This window comes from Neltuma alba, unplaced genomic scaffold (genome assembly GCF_004799145.2).
Source record: "Neltuma alba isolate B1F8T4 unplaced genomic scaffold, ASM479914v2 tig00013042_pilon, whole genome shotgun sequence".
NCBI lineage: Eukaryota > Viridiplantae > Streptophyta > Magnoliopsida > Fabales > Fabaceae > Neltuma > Neltuma alba.
The window spans coordinates 202,115-229,156 of record NW_021637386.1 but is presented as its reverse complement, the minus strand read 5'-3'; the positions used below and the strand labels follow the sequence as shown (position 1 = coordinate 229,156).

At 33.1% G+C, this 27,042-nt stretch overlaps 2 protein-coding genes, 1 long non-coding RNA gene and 1 pseudogene across 3 annotated transcripts; 3 read left to right on the top strand and 1 right to left on the bottom strand.

Annotated features, from left to right (window-relative positions):
• Nucleotides 1-5,833: 5,833 nt before the first annotated feature.
• LOC114733926 (ethylene-responsive transcription factor 3-like) lies at nt 5,834-6,997 on the top strand. The gene has a single exon (XM_028921413.1). It carries the CDS (start codon nt 6,069-6,071, stop codon nt 6,747-6,749), a length of 681 nt encoding a protein of 226 aa, XP_028777246.1. The 5' UTR covers nt 5,834-6,068; the 3' UTR covers nt 6,750-6,997.
• Nucleotides 6,998-9,807: 2,810 nt separating this feature from the next.
• LOC114733908 (zinc finger CCCH domain-containing protein 22-like) lies at nt 9,808-15,141 on the top strand. Its single transcript, XM_028921398.1, has 4 exons — nt 9,808-9,976; nt 11,713-12,021; nt 13,334-13,394; nt 14,084-15,141. Exons 1-4 carry the CDS (start codon nt 9,851-9,853, stop codon nt 15,139-15,141), a joined length of 1,554 nt encoding a protein of 517 aa, XP_028777231.1. The 5' UTR covers nt 9,808-9,850.
• A 6,191-nt stretch (nt 15,142-21,332) lies between these two features.
• On the top strand, nt 21,333-26,856 carry LOC114733911 (aspartyl protease family protein At5g10770-like; annotated as a pseudogene).
• Nucleotides 22,448-23,625, bottom strand: LOC114733914 (uncharacterized). The gene is made up of 2 exons (XR_003739111.1): nt 22,749-23,625; nt 22,448-22,608 (listed from the first exon to the last, which is right to left on the bottom strand). It is a non-coding gene; the product is annotated as an uncharacterized LOC114733914 (long non-coding RNA).
• Nucleotides 26,857-27,042: the final 186 nt, after the last annotated feature.

Below are 27,042 nucleotides of genomic sequence, written 5' to 3'. Positions count from 1 at the left end.
GAAAATATAAAAGAAACAAATTAATTAATTAATGAAGGCAAGCGTAGTTGTGTTAATGGACAAAGAGAATAATAAGCGTGTTACCTTACACGTTTTAATACCACCTTTTTGACATATGGTCTGTCATTATCTTGGCCATGAGCAATGACATTATATCACAATACATCCTTATCCAACCCTCCATAATCCCAAACACTGCCTCCAATAAATGCACTTTCTTTTTCTTTACTTGCCCTACTTCCAATATATTCCAATTTTTAAAATTATATGTGACTACATGTTATATTCATTTTAATGGTGTGATTTGCTAATTTGGAGGGTGCAATATATACACGGTTTATCTGATAGATTTTTTTTTAATCGTAATTTCCGCATCCATCATATTTTTATGAATTTATAATTAAGAAAAAATTAGGATTATAAAAACCTAATATAATTTAGTGGACATCGCAAAAAAAGACTCTGGAATTTGAAAAATATAGATAAGGATCCGTAACAACTTATTATGAGTTTTGACAACTTCATGACATATTATTATTGTCAAAGCATAGTGAAGTTGTCACAGGTTCTTATCTGCGTTTTTTAAATTCCAGGGTCTTTAATTGTGATTTTTCCTATAATTTATTTTAACAGTAGCAATAAAGTTTTCTTACATTGCGTAAGGTCGACTAAATGGATTGTGCACAGTGTTATTAAGTTCCATTAATGACTAAATCTTTAAATAAGTTATTGATAAAAAAATTAGTTCAACGGAAAAGAAAATTTAAAAATAAATTAATGTGCATACATTAATAGATATAATTCGGCAAAGTTGTTGCCATGACTTAATATAGAATACAAGAGAGAATATCTAATCCTCGAAGGCCTAACCCCATTATCTTCTGCTTCTTTAATCAACACCATGAATATAATTTAATTACCTCAGACTGACAATAATAATTAATTAAATGTGTAAAACTTTGTGAAAAGGCTTTAAATGTGCCTTTAGAAAAAAGTCAAAAACCATAACTATATTAAGAACAATGAGTTAATTACTTATGCAATTTTAATGGTACAAAAGGGCAAATTTAAATAATTACTATTAAATTAGACATATATATCTTTGGACCAATTTAAAATAAAAAATATTATATTGTGCTAAAAACGGAGAAACAGGTAGCCGTAAGTTGAACCTGTTTGTTGTCGAGTTCCCACTATCCAGAAATATGCCAACAACCATATAAATGACATAATTAATGGCATCATATAAATATATATATATATATATATATATATATGCATGTGTGTGTGTGGGGCGCGCTGCATGTTTCAAATTAATTAAAAGTTTGGTCCACCAAAAAAATAATAATAATTATATATGCAGGTTAACAAACACGTCAAATAACTAGACAAATTTTGCAACGCTTTATTTGTTTGATAGGAGGGGATATCTTCTTCCTGTCTAAGAAAAGAAGGCATTCTTATTGGTTGTCCAAAGCATCCATTTTTAAAAGCAATTAAGTAACTCATTTAGAAATATTAAAAAGTTAGTTAAATTAATTATTTATAAAAAATTATAATCATTTGTAATATGTATAATTATCAGGGACAATTTAAAAACTTGTAGATTTGGAAAACAGAGAAAATTGAAGTATGATGAATTTTTTTTTAAAAAAGGTCAGGTGTGAACTGGAATATACAAGGAAAACAACCGGGCATCTTTATGAAAATAAAATAAGAATAATTTAATAACTGCAGAGTTTGGTCTTAATTATTCCTCTTAAATTTATTTTTCTTAAGAAATAATTTAATAATAGCTGAAGGGTGAAATAGGAAGAAAGATGGGATGGATTGCGTGTTAGATGATAAGGAGGGAGGGAATCCAAAGTCCACCTATCAGAAAATACACTTAATGGGGTCATGTGAGATTAATGATCATTCCTTCTTTATTTCATTACATATATATTATATTAGATTTGTGTGTGCTCTGTGCCGAGGATCGATTCATTCCCCTTTGGTTTGATTCTTTGAAGAGGTCGGTGAAGGTTTATTGGAATTCCAAAAAAGCAAAAAAAAAAAAAATCAATGAATGAATGAAATATATTCTTCTGAAAGAAAAAGGCATGATGAGAATTTTCTTAATGTGATGCTAAGAAAAAAAAATAAAATCGTGTATAGAATGTTGTTTTAAGAAAATTACCTAGGATTTCATAATCCACAATCATCAAAACTTGACTTTTGTGTTTGTTTTCATTGGAAGGATAAGCACCAGTAACTTAGAGTTACAAGTGAAATTAAACTTAAAGATTAGGAATGTAATTGAATCAACACAATTCTAAGTTTGCATGCTCTTAGGACACAACAATATTGAGAAAAATAGAATTATGTTGAATCTTGCATACCCTTGATGCTAACGCAATATTAGCCGTCTATTTAAACCTCTTCAATTTGCCCTCTTTATAATCATGGGGTTTTGAAACATTATTGTTGGTTGGGGTGGGTGATCAAACATGCCGTAAGTAATTCATTGCGTGTTTGTTATTTCGTTTTAAAATTGTTACTCCCATAGTCTTATTTGTAGGATAGAGAGAGAATATTTTTTTAAGGTTATATTTATAAGTCACTTCATTAAATCTCCAGCTTGAATATATTATTTTGTCTTTTGATTTATTATAGTGTAGGTAGTTATTTCGTTTAAAAGGTGTATATATTAAATATAGATAAAGTTGAAGATTATTATATTTTAATAGAGAGTTAATGTGTTTTAATATTTTTCTTGGTCTACGTGAAATATACTAAAAGTGCCTTATAAATCGGATTAGAAGTGTATTATAATTCTCAAAAACACTTAAAAAAAATGCTTTCACGTAAATTATAACAATATACTATAAAATCACTTTTGAAAATATCAATCCCAATAGCTGCAAGTTCCCTGCTATGCGTGCAAATGTGTTTATACATTGAAATATTTGTATATGCTCTACGGCTGATCCCTTAAAAATTAAAAAAAAAAATCCAGTTCTAATTAATATATATTATTATTAAAGGTATTGTAGAAAAGACAACAACTATTTATTATAAATAACTAATTTAACTAATTTTTTTAATTTATTTAAATTAGTTAATTAGTTTTTGTAAAACAATGCAATGTTACTTTCGTCAATATCAAGTTTTGACGGACATAAGCGGAAAAACAGACAAGCACGCTACAGTTCAAGGGCCTGTGAAGGAGCGTGATCAAGGACCGTGTGCCAGTGTTGGTGCCTTGGTGGGGCGTTTGAGCAAGCAAACAATAACTCATACATAGACCCATGTATCAAAGAAAGAAAAAAAAACTCATAGACACCGTAAGTCAGTTTGCAATTTAAAGACAGTTTATAATCACTTTTAGCCAACATGACTTATAAGTTAAAAGTTAATTTTTTAACATGATTACAAAAACATTTAAGACTTATTTATGAGTTATATAAAAGCAGTCTTTTTGAGTTAGAAGACATTTTTATTCTTATATTTATGTTGTTTTTATGCTTCACTCAGTCTCTCTATATATTCTAATTTAAATAGATTTTAGTCATTAAATATAAATTCTTCCTAATAATTTAAAATTATTATTTTGTAAATTTATATTTTTAATTATTTAATAAAAGTCACATTCATTTTGGTTATTTTACAAATTAAACTTACTTATTTAATCATAATTTGAACAACTTTTCTATTTTACAAAGTAACTTTTATAAAAAATATCCAAACACAAATCATGTTATTTAATATAACTTTTATTCAATCTGATTTTTTTAAAAATCAGATTAAAAATAAATTATTTTTTTTTTACTGTCAATCCAGACATAGAGAGATGCTGAACCGTCCTACGCAACCTCAACTCATAATCCGAATTACCATTCCATCGATTTTACCATTTACTCTTTCTCTTATAAATACGTGGGAAGGGCTTGATTCATTCTTTGGATGGTTTAAAACTTCCCAGACTGATATGCTCTATTTAATATTTATTAAACCATCGCATATCATACCCGTAAAAAATTCTAAATCATTTTTCACATACAAAAAAAAAAAAAAAAGCACTTGGCTTCCTGGCACCAATGAAAAGAAATATGAAAGAGATGTGATATGGTGAAAGAGGCCACACCAGAACCGAAAGTACACCGACCAACGCGCCTCTGATTTCTTCTGCAATATCGCGTATATCTCACATAATCCTTCCCCGCTACCTTCGTCTTTTCGCTGGAAATGGAAATTAGGATCTCACATCATTCGTATTTCTCATTTATTATTTATTACTCTTCCAGGCAAGCATTTATTATAAATCATTAATTATTAATTATTAATAATAAACGCTCGGATAAAACTAACACATATTACTTAAACCATAACAACATTTTTTTTGTCCCCAAAGAGTAAAGTTTATTTTTTCTTTAATTAAAAAAAAACTAATAACTGAGTTGGCTATTTTCTCACGACTCTGGATTATAGGAAGTCACATGCCATTAACTTCAATTTAACTCCAAAGATTTCATTGCCGCTATTACTTATTAGAGAGTTGAGGATCACAAAATTGTCTTGCAAGCTTAGCTCTTATCATATTACTTTTACTTCAAAGTTTAATGATCATTTCTTCAAATTTTTAAAAAAATGACTTCAAAATTTTACTTTTCCCAGCATGTTAAATTTTTTGTTGTTGCATTTGATGAAATGTTATCTTACCATTTTCAATATACAAGGTGTATAACATAATTTAAACTCACGCTATTAAATCATATATTACGTTTAATCAGCTTCAAGTAGCCGAACCAGTTAAAACTGATTAAATATATGTAACAAAGATGACTAAATGTAATAAATATATGAAACATATATTTATGAGAGGGAATAGAAAATGAAAAATATATTAAAAAGGTAATAAAAAAGAGCGTAATCAATTAAGGGTAAAAATAAAAAAAATGCACTAAATTTTTGAGAAACCATTTAATACTTTTCTGTCCAAAGTTAAAAAAAAAAAAAGATATTCAGACAATCAAACTCGTCAAATTTTTTTGGCCAGAAGCAACGACTCGTACGTTATAAATTTATTGTACCCGGCTTTAATTTCATGCGGACGACAATTAAGTTCAATAGTCGGGATTAAAAAAGAAATTCAATAGCAAAAATTAAATTATCGAATAGAATGACTATTTAAATTAGTTTATTTCAAGTCATTACGAAGGATTTTACATAAATATCTGAAAAAAGTTTTAGAAAAGATCCTAAAAAAACAACTATTAAATTTTAAAATTTTAAATCAGTATTAATTATTACACTCATAAAGAAAACAACTATACACAAAAACAAATGATAACATATTTTTATAATCATTTCTGATTTAAAATTTTAAAATTATTAGTCTTTTTTAAAATTTTGAATAAAATTTAAATTTATTTAATTGATTTTCTTGTATACTAATACCCTAAAATCTACATTTATTATTGGCTGGTTTCATATTCCATCCAGATTTGGCCCAATTTTTACTTATTATTTTTTTTTTACACTTAAAAGGCATTAACTAGGGGAGGAGACTGGGCGTCGGGGGGGGGGGAGATGGGGAGAGAGAGGAAGGCAGGGCCATTTAGGGCCACAGCGAGGGAGGGAAACGAACCCACAGGTCAGGTCAGAGCGAAGAACGTACCCTGCCCACTTTTCCATTTCGCGTCCTTTTTTTTTTTAATTAAAAAAATTAACAACTGCTTTTCCATAATAATAAAAATGCTTCTTTTATTTTTATTTATATTTGTGTGTGGAGAGGATGATGGTGCCGTTGAGGTGTTTGTGCCTTCCTGTCCCTCCCTCTCCTTCCAACCATTTCCTCCTCTCTCTCACCTTTGCCTTCTCTCATACCCTCCTCATAATCTCCGGTCTCTGAACAAATCTTATTCATATTTCTGTCATATATTTTACAGATTGAAATGCCCATCTACGATTGAATAATCCATAGTCCTGAGACTGCCTTTCTTGATAGTTGATTCTGGGTTTCTGTTTCCAGTTTATCTCCCTTCACAGCTTTTTTTTGTGTACCGTGAGGAGGATTCTTGGAGAACATGAGGAGGGTTAGAGGAGCCGCCGCTGTTAAACAGATGGCGGCGGTTGAACTTGATGGATCCGGTTCAAGGGCGGTTTTAAAAGAGCCAAGGTACCGGGGCGTGAGGAAGAGACCGTGGGGCAGATTCGCCGCCGAGATCAGAGACCCCTTGAAGAAAGCTCGTGTCTGGTTAGGAACTTTTGACTCCGCCGAGGAAGCGGCTCGAGCTTACGACGCCGCGGCGATAGCCCTCCGTGGACCCAAGGCCAAGACCAATTTTCCTATCTCTCCTTCTTTCTCGCCGTTCTGTTACCCCACCACCAACCCCAACGTCAACGAGGACGTCTTGGATCACCGGTTGTTTGGGAACAGCGCTTTCCAGGAGCACCAGATTAACCCTCAGAGACCAGCCACCAGTAGCATGAGCAGCACATCCTTCAGCGGGCCACGGCCACCGTCCACGACGGCTCCGCCAGCAGTCAACCGTAGATACCCCCGGACGCCGCCGGTTATGCCAGAGGACTGCCATAGCGACTGCGATTCCTCGTCGTCAGTGATCGACGGCGACGGCGGCGGTGAGGTAGCCGATTTCGCCTCGTCGTCGTTCCGCCAACCGTTGCCTTTCGATCTCAACTTCCCACCGTGGGATGCGGCTAACGTTGCGGGTGACGATCTTCACTGTACCGCACTCTGCCTCTGATCTTGAATCAAGGAAAATGAATCTTATATTTTTTTTTCCTTTACCCTTCTATTTTTGTTCCCTTATTTTACGCGGAAAAATCACCAAAAAAAAGAAGAAAATGAAAAGATGATGATCAGATATGAGATTATGATGGTATGATCTTGATTCTGTGAGTGTAATCTTCTGCCATGGTGTTCCAGTAGGGGTATTGATCAATGCTCTTCCCCTTTTCTATTCAAAAGAGGAAAAATTTGAAAAAAGAAAAAGATATCACGATCTGTTTGTTACTCAAGAATTTATGGATTAGGGTTTGTAGTATCCAATGTGGGTGTTCATCCCCATTTTCTGCAGGTTCTTGTCTCTGTCAGTGTGTATATATAAATACTAGTTGAAAAATTTGACATTAGCTCTTCCTCATGTTGGTTCTATCTCTTGCACTTGCTGGAAATTTGATTCCATTTCTGGTTTGATTCCCTTTTGCCTCTGCGATCTTCACTGTTGCATGATACAGTATTAACTATTCAACAGATTCAAACAGATGCTTGGTGTTAATGTGTGTGTCTGATTATTTCACGGGGTTTGGGGAAATACAGATTTCTGGAAGCCCCTTTTGAATTTTTGTTCATTTAAGGGATTTTCTTCTTGATTTGAATCTACCTCCTAACCAACCCAGAAAATGAATTTACTGGTTTGGTAGATTTCTTTATCAGATTATGGTATGAAGGAGCAACGAGGAAAAAGGAACCATCATGTTGCCTGCTATGCACTCAAGCTTTGTTTGGCAGTGCGTGGTGGTCAATTGGAATTTTAGAAATTGGGGATGAATCATTAGGTTTGGAAGAAATCATTTCCTTTTCCTTTTCCTTTTCCTTTTATTTTTCCCTTTAGTCTTTTCAGAAACAGTGAGGTTTGAACGTCTTGTGATTTTTATTACTGTTCTGAGGAAGGAATCCTCCGGTCAGTCCCAAGAGGCTCTCTTTCTTCTCTCTTTGCTTTTAGCTTTGGCATGTGGACAAGAGAATTAGCTTCTAAGTAAGGGCAATGTCAGATTAGAGAGAACCCTCTGGAAAACGCCAAGATTCGATCTTTCATCTCATCTTTCCTTAGGCTCTCAGTTTTGAATGGTTTGAACAGAAAAGAGAAAGATACATGGGCTTTGTTTGATTATCGATTTCCTCCCACGTTCCTCCTTTCTTTTCAGATTTCACTGTAATCTGTAACAAGCGTGACTCTGCTCCTTCTTTTCTAGGAGCTCTGCAAAATAATGGGTGTTTTAGGTTCTTGTTTGATTGGACCCAATCTCACCTCAATCATTTGGGACCAAATTCTTTCGTGTTACTACAAGCAATAATTTACAGTAATTCATTTTCATGGAATATATATAAAGACGAAGATAATGGGTCTTTTCTAGGAAGCGCATATTAATATATTATGCGTTGAAGAAAATTCAAGGACCACTTAGATATGCCATGTGTATGAAAGATGAAAATAATTTCCTCAGATTGGTCCTCATTTTCTCCTTAATTTTAAACGGAATCATGTGACATGATTGTTCAATTTTACTTAAATTTTAAATTTAATATCTTTCTTTTTGGTGAATTGACTTTATTATTTTAAATTTAAGAAGCACTTATTATCAAAAAAAATTCTGGGATAGGATCATCAAGGAGACTTTGGGCGGCAGAATGAATAAGGAAAATCACTTTTTTTCTTTTTAAAATCATTTATAAGAATTATCGGATGGGATGAATTGAGAATTATAAAATATATGTAATTGTCCAAATTCAAACTAAAACAAAAATACCATCATGTATCAAATTGACAAAATTTTTGTAATAATGGAATTGGGGGTGTATGATGTAACGAGACATGCTGAAGGAGGAAGGTCTTATCTTAAATGGATTAAAAGATTTTGTCCCTTAAAAGAAAGAACCAAATAAACATGGTGGCTCGCAATTGGGCCTACGATTTTGGTAATTGGTACACCTCAACTCAAAAATATGCTATACATATTAGGCTCAAAAGGCGCGCATGGAATCCGGTCAAAAATGGAGAAGCACGTTATATATAAAAAAATAAAGTAGCTTATATATGCAGTACATGGATATGTGTGTGGTAGATATACGTATGTATCCGCAATTAGGAAAATAAAATGGTGCTATTGTGCCTGAGATATGCTTACGAATATCCAGATTGGGAATCCATTTGAACATGCCTTTATGATTATTATATGTATAATTCACTTTTTTCACTTATATTTATTATTTTTCTGAAATTAACTTATCTCACTCATTTATAAACTAATGCTAGGAATATTTTAGAGAGATTGTCTTACATTTATGAGGATTAAATAATTTATTTAGTTTTCTTAATTTATTCAAATTAGTTAATTAGGTTTTACATCAAGCATTTAAAGAGTATGGTAACCTGTGCTACCCCGGTTTCTTGAGATAAGACCTAGATAATTAATTGGTAAATATTCAAAAACTTAGTTAAGTTAGTTTTTTGTGATAAATGGATGTTAACTTTTTAAAAATAATTTTGTTAATCATGTGTATTAAAACTTTACTTGATAGAATTTTTTAACATGTGTAATCACCATGTGAATCATTTGGAAGCAAAATAAATAAATATTGAAAGCAAAATGGATTAGAGTTTTATATTTAAAACTAAATTAAATTTTTAACTAACTCTTGTATTAAAGACAAGATATAATATTACATTGACATGTCAAAGCTTTAATGATGATTATTTTGGTATTGATATTGTTATCGTCATAACAAATATTTACTTATCAAGCATTCAGTAATATGATTAGTTTTTTTTCTAATCTGTTCATAGAATTCGAATATTAAATCGTCACATTTTAAGAGATTAACATATATGTAAAAAATTTTAGCCCAATAAAAATTCATATAATGTGGGTTTATGTTAATTTTTTTCTCGTGGGATAGAAGATGGAAGCGGAAGAAGCCCGGGACGTCAAAAGGCCAAAAATAAACAAGAAAAAAAACGGGGCGGGCATTAAAGCGGGTCGGATTGAGGTAGGAAAACTAAAAATATGACTCCGATAATCAGTTATTCGCTCTCCTCGGGAAGAAAGTGCTTCGGTGGGGACAATGGCTAGCGAAGAGGAGAGACATCTGGAAACTCAACTAGAGCTCCAATTGCAGGAACAGAGGGATTCACTCTCTGCACTCAATGAAGCTTTGGTTTCTGATCCATCCAATCCCGAGCTTCTTGCGGTACGTCTCGCTTTCCGCCTCGAAACTTTGGCTGGCACAATCGAAATGAATGACATGCTTAAGCCTCTGATTACTATAACCGATTTTAAATTCCGCCCGTGTTCCTATTATAATCTCTCTTAATCTTGGAAAAACAAGAAAAACAATTGTTCCGGTGAGGTATTGTTTCTAGTTCCTGTCTGGAAATGTGGAAATGTTATCCAACTGGAGTGATGGAACATCAATATTAGGCTGCCCTAATAATTTCCGATAGAATTTCGAGGTGGAGGGTAATGTGCTGATGACGGAATACTTGGGAATATGGGGAGTAGTTATCAATTGAGAAATTTATATAATCAATGCCCTTTTTTTTTTTTTAAAAAAGATGGAATGGATACTTATGTAATTTGGGGATTATGCTTTACTTCTGCTTGCTGTCATATGAATGAGGCTTTTAGATAATAAATTTAATCCTCAGTTCTACATCAATGCTACTAATGTAAATGGGTTGAAATGTTAATTCTTAGGTAGGGAAACGTCGTTACGTTTTGTCATGGGAAAGTGTTTGAGAGCTTTATCTTGTGGGGTTCTATGCTATGCTCCGCTCTCTTCCTAACTTGGTAAACAAGACCTGTAGGATTGTTCATTTCAACGACAGATGCTGACAAGTTTGTCTTGATCATTTTTGTGGTTTTGTAATTGTTTGGTGTTATTTATAAGGCACTTCCAGCATGTTTCACACAGACTAAAAAAAACTTTAAGCTTCGTTAACTCTCATTTAAAATTTAATAACTTTCTAACTTTATCCCTATTTAATATACACTATATCTTATGTAAACAAAGTCAACTCAATAATAGATGAGGAGTAAAATTATACATTCATACAAAATTTTTTTCTAAGTGCTGTATAAATAAGACCAAAAAATATCTTCTCTCCCTGCCTTATAAATAGGACCAGAGGAGTATATTTCAAAAATAATTTCTTAATCTCAAACATTTGCTTTAATGTTGGAATCTGCAAAAGGAAATACTGAGGCTTGAAAAATGTGCAATTCTGAGTTATTTTCTGTATATTATTAATCTCAAACATTTTCCTATATCAGACTCAGTGATCCAAAACGGGGACCAAGGAAAAAACTAAAAACATTGGTAAAGCTTATATAATCGATGCCAGCTATTAATGTCATATGTTACTCATTAAAAGCACCCATTCTTTAGATTCACATCGAAAATATGATGGAAGACACATTTTATTTAACCTCCTGTCTTCAGTTTCTGCAAACTAATAGAGATATTGCAGGAAATTGAATTTGTGTAATTCGGATGTAAAGTTAATGAGCATTGCTTAAATATTTTCATAATATCATTGATTTCTCAATACGACAATGCTTAGGTTAGCTGCCAAGCATGGGTAATTTAATTCTAATGTTCAAGTAGCATGTTTTCTAAGGTAGTTAAAGACTTAATGGGCAACTTAAGCGTCTTACCTTATTCAGAACTCTGAAACATGCATATAACAGAAAGTTAAGCTTTTTGTTGCCAAATTGTTCTCTACACCCTTTTATCTCTTTGATTTTGGTTTTAGGTTTTAGACCCAGTTATTTATTTTAATCTTCTCATTGGCATGAACGTAAATAACAAATGGTAGGATCTGGTCATTAGCCAGTGCCAAGGAAACTTGGACAGTATGGAAAATTTCTGTGGCTAATTTCATAAACTCTAGCAAACTTCTTAACATTGGTGCTTTATCATCTCAGGTTCACGAGGAGCTTGTTCAGGCAATCAAGGATGCAGAGGAAGGGCTTCTTCACTTAAAGCGTACTCGATTATTGCATGAAGCGGATTCAGTCCTGAATAGATCTAATCTTTCTGCTCAAGCAGAGAAAGTTGAGCCACTTGATCCTGCAGATGTTGAACCAGAACCTTTAGAGGAACAACATTATTCTGTTGGATCTAAGTGTAGATTTCGTCACACTAATGGTCGTTGGTACATTGGTCAAGTGGTGCAGTTAAATAGTTCTTCAGCAAAAATTTCATTCCTGATGCCTACGTCTGAGAATATGCTGGTGTGTGTTATTTTCTTTTCTTATACTTAGAATTACTCTCTTTAAACTCATCATGGTGACAAAAGCTTATATTGTAATGAGCCAGTGATTGGTCTATATGTATAATATTACCTATGTACATCCTTTCTCTCATTTGTAATAATTATGAGATAAAGAATTGAAATGGCAACAGTCCACTGATCGCATGTTATCCTTTCTTTTGTCCATAGAAATTACTATGTTGGATCTGTTTTGATCAGCACACGAGGCCATGCAGGATATATTTGATACAAACGGAAGCAAGCTGCACCTCTTTTGTATTTATTTAGGAGGCAAAAAGAATTGACGAGAAAAAAGAGAGGTTAAATATAATATAATTCTTGGTAAGGATAATATATATTGCCATGGTTGATGAGGGAGCTTTCAGGAAACATTGATTAGGAAGCAAAGCTCCTATCCTGTACTGAGCAAAAATCAAATGCTGGTTTTAAACAAAATTGAAACAGAGAAAAGTAGAGAGACAGATGGCATATATTCTTTTAGAGGAATTTATAAACCTACATTTTCATAATTTAAATGTTTTGTCCGGGCTATGTTAGATATAGGTACAGTCTGTATAGATGCTTATTGGTTTGTGTTATGACACTGTTGGTTCTCCTTCTCTCAATTTTTAACTTTAATTTGGTTAATTGCTTGCTCTTTCTGTTGAGATTACGTGACACTGTTGGTTCCCCTTTTCTTGCAAACCTCCCATGTTTGTGGGAGGATTGTGTAATTTTCTTAAATAGAGGGGGTTTTTGTTATTTCAATAAAATGAAGGAGATGAAGAAAGTATTTTACTGTAATCTTTATTTGTGACCAATTTGACCTTATCAATTGCTACAAGAGAAATGTGTTAATACAAGTAGCCCTATTGGGAGACTAGCTCCCGGCAGTTCAAAAAAAGATTGCTGGGGATGTTGGATATTTGTAGCTTTCAACTATAATGCAATCATAGTAAATTTTAATAATCTTGCAACTTTAAATTGTTCAAGACCTATAATTTGGCATATTTTCATTCTTCGCACAGATGCACATCACCTTAATGATAGGTAAATATATTCTCAATAACAGTGATGTTGAACTCCATTAACTACTTTATATGATGGAACATGAGGGAGCTCATCTTGCTTGGACACTATGAATTGATTTATGTCTGTAATGATATGTGATTTTTATTGCCTGTTTGGAAATATTTGCATACCTTTGAAATATTTAGCTATTCCTTAGATTATTCTGTAAAATGAAGTGGTGCTACTTGTGTCAGTACTAATTCTATGCCACCCAAGTGCAGATGTGCAAGTTTTTTCTGCAACAACGATGTCGCTTTGGTGCTAACTGTCGTCTATCACATGGTAAGTTGCAGTTATTGAGCAAATAAATTAACTTGGTCACACAGACTGATATTTTCCCCTGGTCCCTAGATTCTATTGGCCTTTAAACTTGTAAGCGCCGAGGTTTTTCGGAGATTGTTTCCCTAGTGTCTCATGACCTTTCGCGAAGATTTTGTCGGTTTGGGTCTTGTTTTGTGAAACAACTAGATGTTAGTTTCATCTTTTTCTTGACTACTGCGAAGAAAATCAGCACACAAGTTAGCATTATTAAGAATTAACTTTTGGTTATTGTATTGTCATTTTTTCTGTAAGATAGCATATCAATGTAAATTTTTCTTTTGACAACTTGAAAAGGGGTTTGTGTATGTGACTGTCAGGTAGTTTCATATTTATTCTTTTATATAAAAATTTCTCTTAGACAAATAAAAAAATCAAGGCCGAAAAGGGAACTTCACTGATTTATATACGAAGGAAAACTTTTCTGTCAGACATTATCGGTCCAAGCCTTTTATTACCCTAGTGGAATTAAGATTTTTTGGTCTAACGCCCCCCCCTTCTTAGTTATTCTGGATTGTTTCAGTTGTTAAGCCTATTTCCAGATTCAGATGATTGTTGTTCCTATACATTTCATGCAGGAAAGAAGTTGTTATGCAGGAAAGAAGCCTGTTTCAGTTGTTATCCTGTGCTAACAGATCACTTCTCATTCGCAGGTATTGATGTTCCACTGTCTTCCCTCAGAAAATATGTTCCTACCATCTGGAAGCAGTCCCTGGTTGGTTCAAGTATATGGGCAGTCTCAGACGTTAATGCTGGCATTTGGAAGGAAGCTGAGCTTGAATCCTGGGATGAAGAACTTGGAGTTGGACAAGTTGTTTTCCGAGATGATGGAAGTTCTGTGAAGTTAGGAGCAGAAGCTATAGCATTATCTGAATGTGCAGAAGTTAGTGATGAAGAGAGTGATTCCAGCTCAGAACAGTCTGATTTTAGTGACTATGAAGAAGGTGGCCCCCAAGGTTTAGGCTTTCTGGAAAGCACCAACTTGCAGCGGGGTATTCAGAATGAAACTGCTATATTTGCTAAATGGGAGAATCACACCAGGGGCGTAGCTTCCAAAATGATGGCCAATATGGGTTATCGTGAAGGTATGGGTTTAGGTGTTTCTGGTCAAGGAATGATTAATCCCATCCCAGTGAAGGTCCTTCCACCAAAGCAATCGTTAGATCATGCTCTTGAATCTCATAAAGATAAAGGAGAAGAGAGCAAAGACAATCAAGGTAAGAAACGGAGTAGAGGTGGTAAGAGAAAACGTGATAAGAAATTTGCAGAGGCAATTCGGGTAGCAAAAGAAGAGGAGGAAGCGGTATCAGATGTCTTTACACTAATAAATAATCAGCTGGCAATGCATGGTGAAGCTATAAATGGTGGATCAGCGAGGAAGCAGCAAGGTAAAGGTTCAGGGGAAGGTAAAAAGGTTGATAGGAGGGCTTTGATTGCTTATGAGGATGAGGTAAATGACTTAAGGATTCGGGTTGCGAAACTTGAAGAAATGGTGAATAGAAACAGGAGAGAGAAGGCAGTTTATGAGGCTGCTATGAGAAAGTTGATTGAAACCCGCAAGGCTTTAGCTGAGACTGAAGCAGCCCATGTCTCCGCCTCAAATGCAGTGGTTAGCAAAGAAAAAGAGAAGAGATGGCTTAAGTTTTGGAGAGAAAAAATTATTTTGGGTGGGGAGGGGGTGAGGGAAAGGAATTTTGCTATTGGACCTTAACTAGATATCCTAGACTGCCTGTTCGTGTACTATTTGTAAATAAAATAGGATTCTTTTACTGGATTTTGTACTTTTTACTGGGTAGCTTAGGTTGCGATGTTCTTACTGTGTCTTTGAAAATTAGATACTGTGCAGGGACATTAATTATTTCCTTTTCCCCTTAGTATGGGGACAGGCTTAACAAACACTGAAAACACGCCAAGATGAAATTACCTATACGCAACTAAGTTTTAGACGTGAATTCCTTGTTGCGGATGTGCTTCTAAAATAACCGTTGAGAAGGCATTGTCAGTACAGGGACTCAGCAGGATTGTGAACTTGCATCATTGTGAGGGGCGCACTGGCTTTATGATATTCTTATCAGGGAAAGCAAGTAATCCCGGGAACTAATTATTGGAGATTGACGTCGCATTGACAACAACCTTCTTGTCTATGAACTAAATGATGCATGCAGCTATGCTTCATCAGCAAGGAATGGAACTCTAATCTCATAAACCTGTCACATTCACCTCTCTAATTGGTTCTACCACTTTATTATAATTGCAAACCAATTGATATTGGCATATCGCCGTCCTGTGTGGCTGTGTTACTGAATTGATGTATATTGAATGTATTCTGGTTCGTTTTTATATTGGCGACTGCTGTTATTATCTTCTGGTATGTTTCACTTATGAAGATTGTTAGCCTAGTTACCATATCTGTTCTGGAGAAAACTAATAAAACTAGGAGAAATTTCAAGGATTTATTAATAGATGCACAAGGATGTCAGAGACTGTGTCCTCATGAATACATTTGTAAATTGAGTATGGCATATCTGTCCCTGTGCATTTAAATAAATATCTTGATAATTCTTCATCTCTTAAACAAACAGCTATTTTCCTGTCAGTTAGGCAGATTATCACGGCTCAATTGATGCTAATGTAATCCTGACGAATGTGTTTTTGATCCTGTTCAGGTTCAATGATAGTACCTTTTACGTCACAGCCATGACATATGAATTCATTATGGTTTCTTTTGTTTCAGCGTGGGAACTAGAGTGCAGAAAAAGAAAAGGGGGTAATGCAGTAATGGACCCTCTAGAAACGTTGAAATACTGCAACCTAGTGGGTGGCTAGACAATCTCTCTCTTTCTCCCTGCGTGTTTGTGTGGTTCTTTTTTGTGGATTCGAGCTTTCTCCCACTACCCACTTGGAAGTGGATTTTGGCCTACAGCCAACTGTGATTTCAATGATATAATTGCTCTCTCCTCAAGATTCCCCATTATTTTATACTCTCCAAACCCCACTAGGACCTCAATTTGGTCCACAAGCAAGATTCCAATCACGATAGCAAGTATGAATAGCTGGCCAGGCCTAAAAAAAACAAAGGCAATTATTTATAGGGGCTTGTGGGGTCTTCCAATCCATTGTCCTGCCCACGATGCAAACAGATGAGGGCATATGCTTGCTGGCCATTCATCAATTTTCTGGGACAGTGACTGACAGTTACCATGGCTTCTTATTTTCACTACAGCTTGAAGGGGATCATATTGGATGTTCATCTCAAATTCACTGACATCTTGACACGTTACTGTCACGTGAGATAGAAACCAATCATGAAAATCATATACTTGCAGGACAGATTTCACTGAGCTTTGAAGCTGGGAGAGTTTAGAAGTTCCGTGCATAATGGTTCAAGAATGAGAAATCAGATAGGAGGGGGGTCTTTATGGGATTAAAGTGCATTCAATATTTTGAAATATTTTTTTAAGTGTATTTAATACCCCAAATTATTTTGTGATGCATTTAGTATCCTGAAGTATTTTTTTTATCTTGGTGCTGGATTCAGCAAAAATATTTTTTGGTGCTCGAAGCATCTAAAAAAAATACTTTGAGATGCCAAATACACCAAAAAATACTTTATGATGCTGAACGCATATAAAAAAAATATTTTAAAGTGCTCATGTCACAAAATACTTTTAAGATACTGGATGCATCCGAAAAATTACTTCAAAGTGTTGGATATATCTTAACCCATCTTTATAATAAATCTAGACGTAATTTGGATATTGTCTGATAAAGAAAAGTGGGACCCATTTTGGAGACCCAAAACATGGTTTTTTCCGAGACGGGTTTGGGATGTCCCAACGAGTTTTCCAAACAGTTAAGTTGGATTGATGCAAGTTTCATTATTTACTTACTCTTCCGTTCTTAATATAAGACCCATTTAATTAATTTGATTAGATTAAAAAAGTTAGGTAAGTTAGTTAATTATAAAAATGTGACACATTTTTCCTAAAACTCCATAATCATCTTTCTTAATATCCCTTCTTCCTCTTCTACTTGATTATGGTTTAGGGAGTATCTACAGGCATAATTTAGAGAAAATTGATAAATATGAGAAATGAGTCTTATATTTAGGATCAAAACTAACTTAACAATTGGGTCCTATATTAAGAACCGGAGGAGTAACATTTTTAGATTTTAGGTATAATTACAAATTGCTGATTAAGGATATCCTCATAATAATAATGGAATTTGAGTTTATGCTTTTTGTGGGGTATGAATTGTATAATTGTCAACAAAACTTGCTTTACATCTGTAGATTCTTGGCCTCTTATATAATAGAAGGGGCAATCAACGAAGAACAACTTGTGGGTTTGAAACTCCCGAGAAAAAGAAACCCGCATTGATTGGCCACTATTAGCCAATGAAGATCTTTTTAGTTTTTATTTATTGTCATTTTTTCACCTTTCTTTTCCTTTCCTGTTGTCTGTTTTCATATATTTTCGTGAAAATGAAATCCTAAATCTTATTAATAGAATTTCATAAGTTGAGACAAAACTCTTTTTATATAGTTATATCAGACTTCATAAAATTATTTTTAAAAAGCTAATCCAAACATTTTTTTTTTGTTGAAATCAAGTGACTTCAGTATTTATTATCCCTTCAAAGTAAGGGTCCAAGTGGCTTGATTTGGACAACATATTGGAGCCTAACTAGGCTTCTTTATTTGATTTCACACCAAATACTGAAAACAAAAACTATTTTTTTTTTCATCTAATCAAGTGTCTCAACATTAATGATCCTACTGCCGCCATCTCTCAGTGTAATAATGGATGAGTTCAGTCCTATTTTAAATAAATATCACAATAAAACAAAATAAAGTTTTTCTTTTAAAAATATCATATCGAACTTCTATATATATATATATATATATATCACTGATTTTTCACTTGATTGTGCATTTCAAGTGTTTTAGTCGATCACGTTAGGTGATCACTTTTCATAACCTTTTGCCCCCTTTTTCAACTTTGCGCGTTAAATATTTGTGTAAAAAGAATAACTAAAATTTGACTAAATTTCATCCTAGAAAGATTGAGAAATATCCATTTTTCAAATGACCGGTAAAGATAAAACATAATGCAAATATGTTCTCCCACTATTTATTTACTTTTTTCTTCCTGTAATTTATTCTGAAAGGGGACAAATTAACGTGGGTTTTTATTTATTTAAACCACGTTCACATGACTAACCTAAGTCATTGAGCCATCTATTTTAATTAAATAGGTAATTTATTTTTATACTTTCTGAGTCAAATTCCTATACTTTTTTTAATACACTGAGAACGTTTAAAGGGAAAATGACAAAAAAAGAAGTTAGAAATTACTAAATGTTAAATAAGGAATGTTAATAAAAATTTGTTGTCATTTGCAAATTTAGTATTGTGAATACCAAATAAAGTATTATTATTAAATCTGATTTAGAATTTAGTAATTTTTAGCTTTTTTTTTGGTTATTTTCTCATGTTTAAATCATTTCTAACTACTTATGTCACATCTCATCTTTATTATCAGAATCAAGTCTTGATTATAATAATTATCATTTATGAAAAATACTTTTTACATTGTTTACATTTTATATTAGTTAATGATCACCCAAGAAAGTTTACCCATTCCAAAATATTCATCTGGATATTATTCTTATTAGATTACAAAAAGCATATAATTAACTAATTTTTTACGTTACTTTGTAAAGTAAAGCTTTCAACCATTACATCAATAGGCCTTTTTATTTTTAATTGGGGACTATTTCATTTAAATCTCACATATGAGATTTAATTCTTAATGGGAGCCAAAAGATAAAATTTCAGTTCAGTTTTTCTTGGAAAAAGATGAAATTAAAAATTTACAAGAAATTTGACAGAAACAGCCCTTTTAATTGAACCATATTTAATGTGAGATTTTTTTTAACCAATACTCAATAAATTACATTTTAATCATTTTTTTCCCAATAAGAAATCCCAGTAAAGCATTGTCAATACATTACCATGTGGGAAAAAAAAAGTGAATGTAGTTGAAGCGTCCATTGGAATCGATGATTGAAGACAGGAAATTTAGATAATAAGACAAATTGTTTTGGTTTTCCCATAGTACTCGTGAAGGTATAGGAACACTCACGAGTGGACCACTATGTGACTCTGTTTTTTTTAAAAATTATATATATAAAATATAACACAAATTTTAATATTTATATGATCCTAAAAGAATTGAAAATTCGGATCGCCATGCCCCTATATCATTTATAAGTATATATAAAACATCAGTGGATGGTGTGTAGGAACCCAAATGAGAATGTGGCACAAAGAGTTGAAAAGTTCTAATTAAACATTCCATTCATGACATCATGCGAGTCCCACTAAATTTATAAAAATACAAATTGGTTTATTTCCATAAAATGCCATGTTTTTTGTTATCTAAATATATCTCATAAGGGAATCATAAAAGTTTGGTCCCTTTTTTTAAATGAATCTAATTCTAATCCCCTCCCTACCACAATTTAAAAGGAAAGGAAAAAAAAATTCCGATCCTTCTCTTCTAAATCAAGTTATACATATATGCTTTTTCCGTTTCTCAATATAGGGTGTAATAGAGAGATTTGTTTTCATTCTAAATGTAATACTTCAATTTATTTAATCTCTTAAATTTGTAATTTATTTGTTAAGTTCTTCTTATTGATTACGCATATATTAAAAGAATTAATTTAATAAATTAATCAACCTAACAACTAAGTATTCTTAATTAACAAAACAGATAAAAAGTACCATCAATGAGGTTTATTCCAAACAAATCATATAAAAAAATTATCAAATTTTATTACTTTCCTACAATTTTCCCAAAACGTCGTCAACCCTTTAATATTAAAACATGAGACCGAATGAAAAGTAAAAAAAAAAAAATCGTTTGAAAACAATGATAAAAATAAATAAAAATGATTAAATCCTATAATTACAAAAAACATGTGAAACTTTTAAGAAAAAAAATTTCCTTCATTGTATATCTGAACTCTTCCTCATTCCAATCAAATTTTACACTCACTAAATTTTGTGGTTACTCATTGAATTTCCATTCAAATTTTTAATTTAAGTTTTTTTTTTTGGATACAAGAGAAGGCTTAGAGCCTGAACAAGGAATAACTAAAACCACAAAACAAGTAGGAGACAAACACACACACACACACAATATCTTAACCCAAACAAAGGAAAAACCAACGACCGTATATAAATAAATATATATAAATATATTGAAGTCAATCTCGAAAGTCATTGAGATTTATCCCGATAAAAATATCTCAAATGCCCCAGATAAAAAACGATTGGTTGGTGTTGGGATATTGTAATGTTTGTTAAGGAAAAAGAAGAAGGTTGTGAGACCCTAGTTGGTCTGTTTGGCTGTTTTCTATTGGAAGACCTGATAGCACACCCGGATTGTGTCCACAGAGGATCCAAGGCCAAGTTTGTCTCTTACAGCACGTGACGTGTAATATGATCAACACTTAATCATTTTCTACATAACTAAAATTAAATATAAAATTTATAACAGGTGAGTTCATATATTTTTTGAACATTAAGAGTACATATATGTAAGGCTTATGAATTGAATTATTATAAAGTAGTTATTCTAAAGATAAGAGTTCTTCCTGCTCAAATACGAACATAAGTGGATAGTATTTGAATTAATTATTTAATTATAAATTGAATGGTACCTCATATTTCTATTTTATATATATATATATATATATATATAGTGCAATGTATTTGACACTTTTCTAGTAATTTAATAATTATCTTATTATGACCAACCTTGAAATTGAGCCTATAAAGGCCAAACCATTGGGGCAGAGTGTACACTGTGAGGCCTCCTCATTCACAAAAAGAAACTCAGCTCTTCTTTTCTCTTTCTTTCTATGGCTTCTTCTTCTTCTTCTTCTTCTTCTAATCCTCTCATCTCTGTGGTTTTTCTTTCGCTGGTTTTCTTCTTCTTCTTCTTTTCTGAGGACAAAAGCTTTGTCTCTGCAACAAGAGAAGAACAAAGTGAGCTTCAACATACTCATCATCATCATGTTTCTCTCACTTCTCTCCTTCCTTCTTCCTCCTGCACCTCTCCTCCTCCAGGTTCTCTCTCTAACCCCCCTCTCTCTACATAAGGATTGTTTAATTAATGACATCATGCATGGTGTTGATTTGATTGCTTAATTATAACTACTTAATAGTATACTCATGAGTTAGAATGATTAGTGATGATGTATGGTTTCTCAGCTTTTCATTTCAAACCCAACTGGCTGAAAAGGCTTGTAGTGGAAGTAATCATTGGGATTATTTATCTATTAATTAATATTTATTATGGTTTGGTTATGAAATCAAGTTCTCTGAGAGACGTGTCTCCAGAGTTTGTGCAAAAGGGCAAGTTATGGATTATAATTCTGAGTTAATATCACCCTATAATTTTAATTATTTTTTATAATTTCTAAGCTAAAAAATTTATATATGGTATAGGAACTGCTATTTTAATAAATTAAAATTATTATAAATACTAAATTGAGTCGAGTCAAAATTTAAGAAAGAGTTTTAGTTGAGTTAAGAATACGGAAAATAAATGATTAATTTTTTTCTATTTAAAATAACTGGTTAGCAGCATATTATAGACAATAAATAACCTTGGAGAGCCCGTGATCGCTTGTTGTCTAGAGAGAAATTTTGGAAGTTTGGATGGACTCTGCTTTTTTGTTTTGTTTTCACATACAAATATTTCCTCAATGTTTCTTATTTAATTTTAACAGTTTATACTATTATTGTTGGTCCTTATTTTTATTTTAATATAATGCAATTAGACACGCCCACGTACAAATATATTAATACGATGTTTAAATTCAGAAACTCATCCAAATATAACGAATACTAGTGGCATTAGGACAACTAGCACTTCTCATTAATTGTCATGTTTATAAGCAAAGAGGATTTAAGTTATATGATCTTTTTTTTTAAAAAAAATTTCTACAAAGCTGCGTAGTTTTTTTTAATGTATCTTTTTTTTTTTCGGGTTCGTCCAGAGAATATTTGTAATTATATAAATGGTCCTCTGAGGTCCTTTTCTCAAATATTATTTGTATAATATAACAGTTTTAGGTCACGTAGATAGAATATTCGCTCCTTGCTTTGGGCATGAAAAAGCTTTAAAACCTGGGCCAGCTGTCCCACCCATTGAGGTGCCTACAAGCCAGCGAAGGGATTAGTCACTGGGTCCGCCGGTAGATACCCTGATGTTTCATCAAAAAAAAGAATATTCGCACGTGGTACCCACCACCACATATTATAGATAGACAGATAAAGTAGCATCACCTATCATTCACATATTCATTCCATCCCTTATTAATTCACTGATCCATTACGAAACAAAATAAAATTCATTTTCACGTTCTTCATTATTTGTTTCTCCTTTAATTAATTTTAACATACATACGTTCTTTAATTATATTTTAGTTTATTTATTTTCCTGGCCGAAATTTGAAAGTTTCCTATTTTCTTCATGGTGTTGACGAAGTTAAAAGGCTGACTTGATAGGTCAATTATGATTGATAATTATTATTGACTCAAGGGGCTGATCATAGTATCACGGAAATTTCCCTTCCTTTATGCAATTCAAATAATTTGGGAAACAAAATAAATTAAGTTTATTAAAGTTTTCAATCCCACTTGATTTTTTCATATTTGTGTTTTAATAATGTTTTACACGATCTTGGAATTATAAGAAGGGGTTGAATTATTAATTAATAATTTCAGATAATTGATTAATTAATTAGCATGTATTACTGAAAAAAGTTCGTTTAAGAATTGTATCATAGTCATCATTGCATGATGAGCTTTTAAAACTGTTGACAATAACTAGTCTTGGAAAATTAGGTGGTCGGTAGCTTTCGGTTCTACATTATTATTATTATTATTATTATTATAAGGACCATCGCCATCCACCAGTGATTTTCCACCAAAAAAAGCAAGAAAAAGATGAAGATTTTTGTAACTACTTAGGGTTGATTGCTAATTAATTAATTTCTCTTTTGATGTGCCCCACATAATTATATATATAGAAGATTGTTACGGGTTGGTATATAATTTGTGCTTAAGTACCTTTACCAACTTGATTTAGTGCTCATTGTTAGGTAATTAATTAAACACACAACACTTATTTATTAATTTTAACATGCGCATGCAATATAACTAAATTATAAATATAATATACTACCTCCGGTTCTTAATATAAGACTTCGTTTGACTTTTATTTTAATCCTAAATATAGACCCAATCAATTGTCTATTATATTTATCTATTTTTTTAATGTAGTCTTTGTAATTATAATAGTTCTAGCCAATATACTTGATTAGTAAGGATATTTTAAGAAAGATAATATCTATTTATTATAAATAACTAACTTAACTAACTTTCTTAATCTACTCAAATTAGTCAAGTAACTTTTATATTAAGAATTAGGTAGTAATATTGCTTTTGTACCTAACTGATATTATTAGAACCCCTACCCACTTCAACTTGTTGGGCGAAGTGCACAATTTGATTATCTCATTTGGAATTACTTTTGCTATATTTATCTTTTTTAATGTGACAACATTACTACAAATTTAATTTGCCTCTTAATATTCTCTCACATCATGCATTTACATTATGGTATTTATTTTATCTTTTTAAGTTAAAATAAGATATAAATAAATTAATTCTATTTTAAAATAGATTAATAAATTTATTTTTATTTCAAAATTTTCATCTATCAAAATAAAGAAGCATTTCAAAAATACAAGAATAAAAATAAAAATAAATTTTTATCATTCTAATTTAATTTGAACAATTCAAATTAGTTAATGCTGGGCATTCTATATATGCTCATCATTGATTTAACTCCTTACGTTATAATTTAGGGCGTGTTTCTTCAAAATAAAAGCCATTTTTTTGCATATTATATACAAATATTTTTTTGGATGTTTTATGTTTTATATTTTATATTTTATATTGATATTGATAATTATTAGCATGTACATGTAGTATAAAGAAAATTGACAAACAGTTTCCTATATTTTTGTTTTTCTGTTTTTACCTACTTCATGACAAATATAGTTTTATTGAATCCAGTTTTCTTGGTACTTTTGAATGTACTGCATCTTACTCATAATATAAAACTTCATTTGATTTTAATTTTAATCTTAAATATAAGATTTTAATTCATTTTATCTCTTATATTTATGTATTTTTTTTTCAAGATAGTTTTTCTAATAATGGTGGTTATAGCCAATATACTTGATTAGTAAGGATATTTTAGGAAAGAAAACACCTATTATTACAAATACCTAACTTAACTTATTTTCTTAATATATTTGAATTAGTAAATTAGTTCTAATATTTAGAATGAGAGGTAATATTAATCTTTCATTTTCAACCTAACATTTAAGGAATTGAATTAATACTTGATTAACGATGAACAGGCCGGATGCGAAAGGGATCATTACAAGTGGTACACAGGCACGGCCCATGCTCCAAGCTAAAGCATCACACTTCATCTTCTTCGGTCACTATTCCACACAGTGAAATCCTCAAGCACGACCAAGCCAGGGTGAGATCAATCCATGCCAAGCTTTCCAAAACACACAACCACCATGATGAAGCACAAGAAGCGGCTAAGAGCTACGAGGGGATGGGCCAGGCAAAGCTTCCGGCGAAGTCCGGCATCCTTCTCGGCACCGGAAACTACTTCGTCACGGTGGGGATTGGAAGCCCCAGGAGAGAACTCTCTCTCATATTCGACACCGGCAGTGACCTCACCTGGACCCAGTGCAAACCCTGTGCTCGCTCTTGCTATTCCCAGAAAGAACCCATCTTCGATCCTTCCCAATCTTCTTCTTACTCCAACATCTCCTGTTCTTCTTCCCAGTGTTCCCAGCTTTCTGCTGCCACAGGTATACTTACACACACACACACACACACACACACACACACTCTCTAGTCATGGACATTAATTTTATGTGTTTCGCTCTTATTCATTGAATGGATGATTCTGCAGGGAATGATCCGGGATGTTCTAAGTCGACGGGAGCTTGCATATACGGTATTCAATACGGTGACTCGTCCTTCTCTGTTGGCTACTTCGCTAAGGAAACAGTGACCATATCTCCGACCGACGTCGTCGATAACTTCCTCTTCGGCTGCGGCCAGAACAACGAGGGTCTCTCTTCGCAGCACCGCCGGGCTCCTTGGCCTCGGCCGCAATCCCATCTCCTTCGTCGAACAAACCGCGCAGAAGTACAACAAGATCTTCTCCTATTGCATCCCCTCCAGATCCAGCGCCGTCGGCTACCTCGCCTTCGGTGGCGGACACTCCTCCGGCAACGTCAAGTTCACCCCACTCTCTTCCATTTCCCGGCGCTCCTCCTTCTACGGCATCGACTTCGTAGGAATCACCCTCGCCGGCGTCAAACTCCCGATCGCCGCCTCTACGTTCTCCTCCGGCACCATCATCGACTCCGGCACCGTCATCACGCGGCTCCCCCCGGCGGCGTACGGTCCCCTGAGAGACGCGTTCAGGAAAGCTATGTCCAAGTACCCAAAGGCAAATCCGGTGTCGATCCTGGACACGTGTTACGATCTTAGTAGGTACAAAACCGTTGTCGTTCCGAAGATAACATTGTCGTTTGGCGGTGGGGTGAACGTGGAGTTGGACGCAAGAGGGATCCTATACGTGGTGAGGGAAACGCAGGCGTGCTTGGCGTTTTCTCCGAATAAAGATTCCAGCAGTGCGACTATCCTGGGAAATGTCCAGCAGAAAACACTGGAGGTGGTCTACGATGTTGGGGCTGGTAAGGTTGGCTTCAGACCAGGTGGTTGCATCTAAATAATTAATTAAAAATATATTTAATTAGTAGATTTGATCTTAAAAAGAAGTTAATAGATTGATTCTAAATATAAATAGGGGTGTAAGCATCATCATGAGGACGGATTATTCTGCATGCTTATATGTCTATTTATATATTCACTTTGATCTATTGATTTTTTCACAGACAAGTCTTTTTTAAATGTGTTGTTATATATATATATATATATATATATATATATATGTAGTGTCTGCAATTTCGTTTATAGGATACTAAAAACTTTTATGTTTGCCAAAAGGCAAGTAATTGTTGCTTCTCACAAATGGAGTGTTGGAATATTAATATGTGGTATTGGGGATCCTAAGAGTGGTCTGAAGAAAGTGGTAATTATTAATAAGGATGTGATAGATTTGGAATTGTTAATATATATACTTGAATGATTTACCATTTATGTGAAACAAAATGTAAAATGCTTTTACATATTTTGAGAGTCTCATGAATAAAGCCAGATAGATATTTCATGGGGTGATGTTGGTTTCCAGCTTTCTTTTTACTCTCTTATCATTTGAGCAATTTAACTATTCAATTAAGACATATGTGCATATGTAATGAGATATTTTTCTGGTCTAATTTATAAGTTATTTTTAATTGTTTCACACAGACTAAGAAAAATCTTATATTTTATTAACTCTTTTTAAAATTCAACAACTTTTCA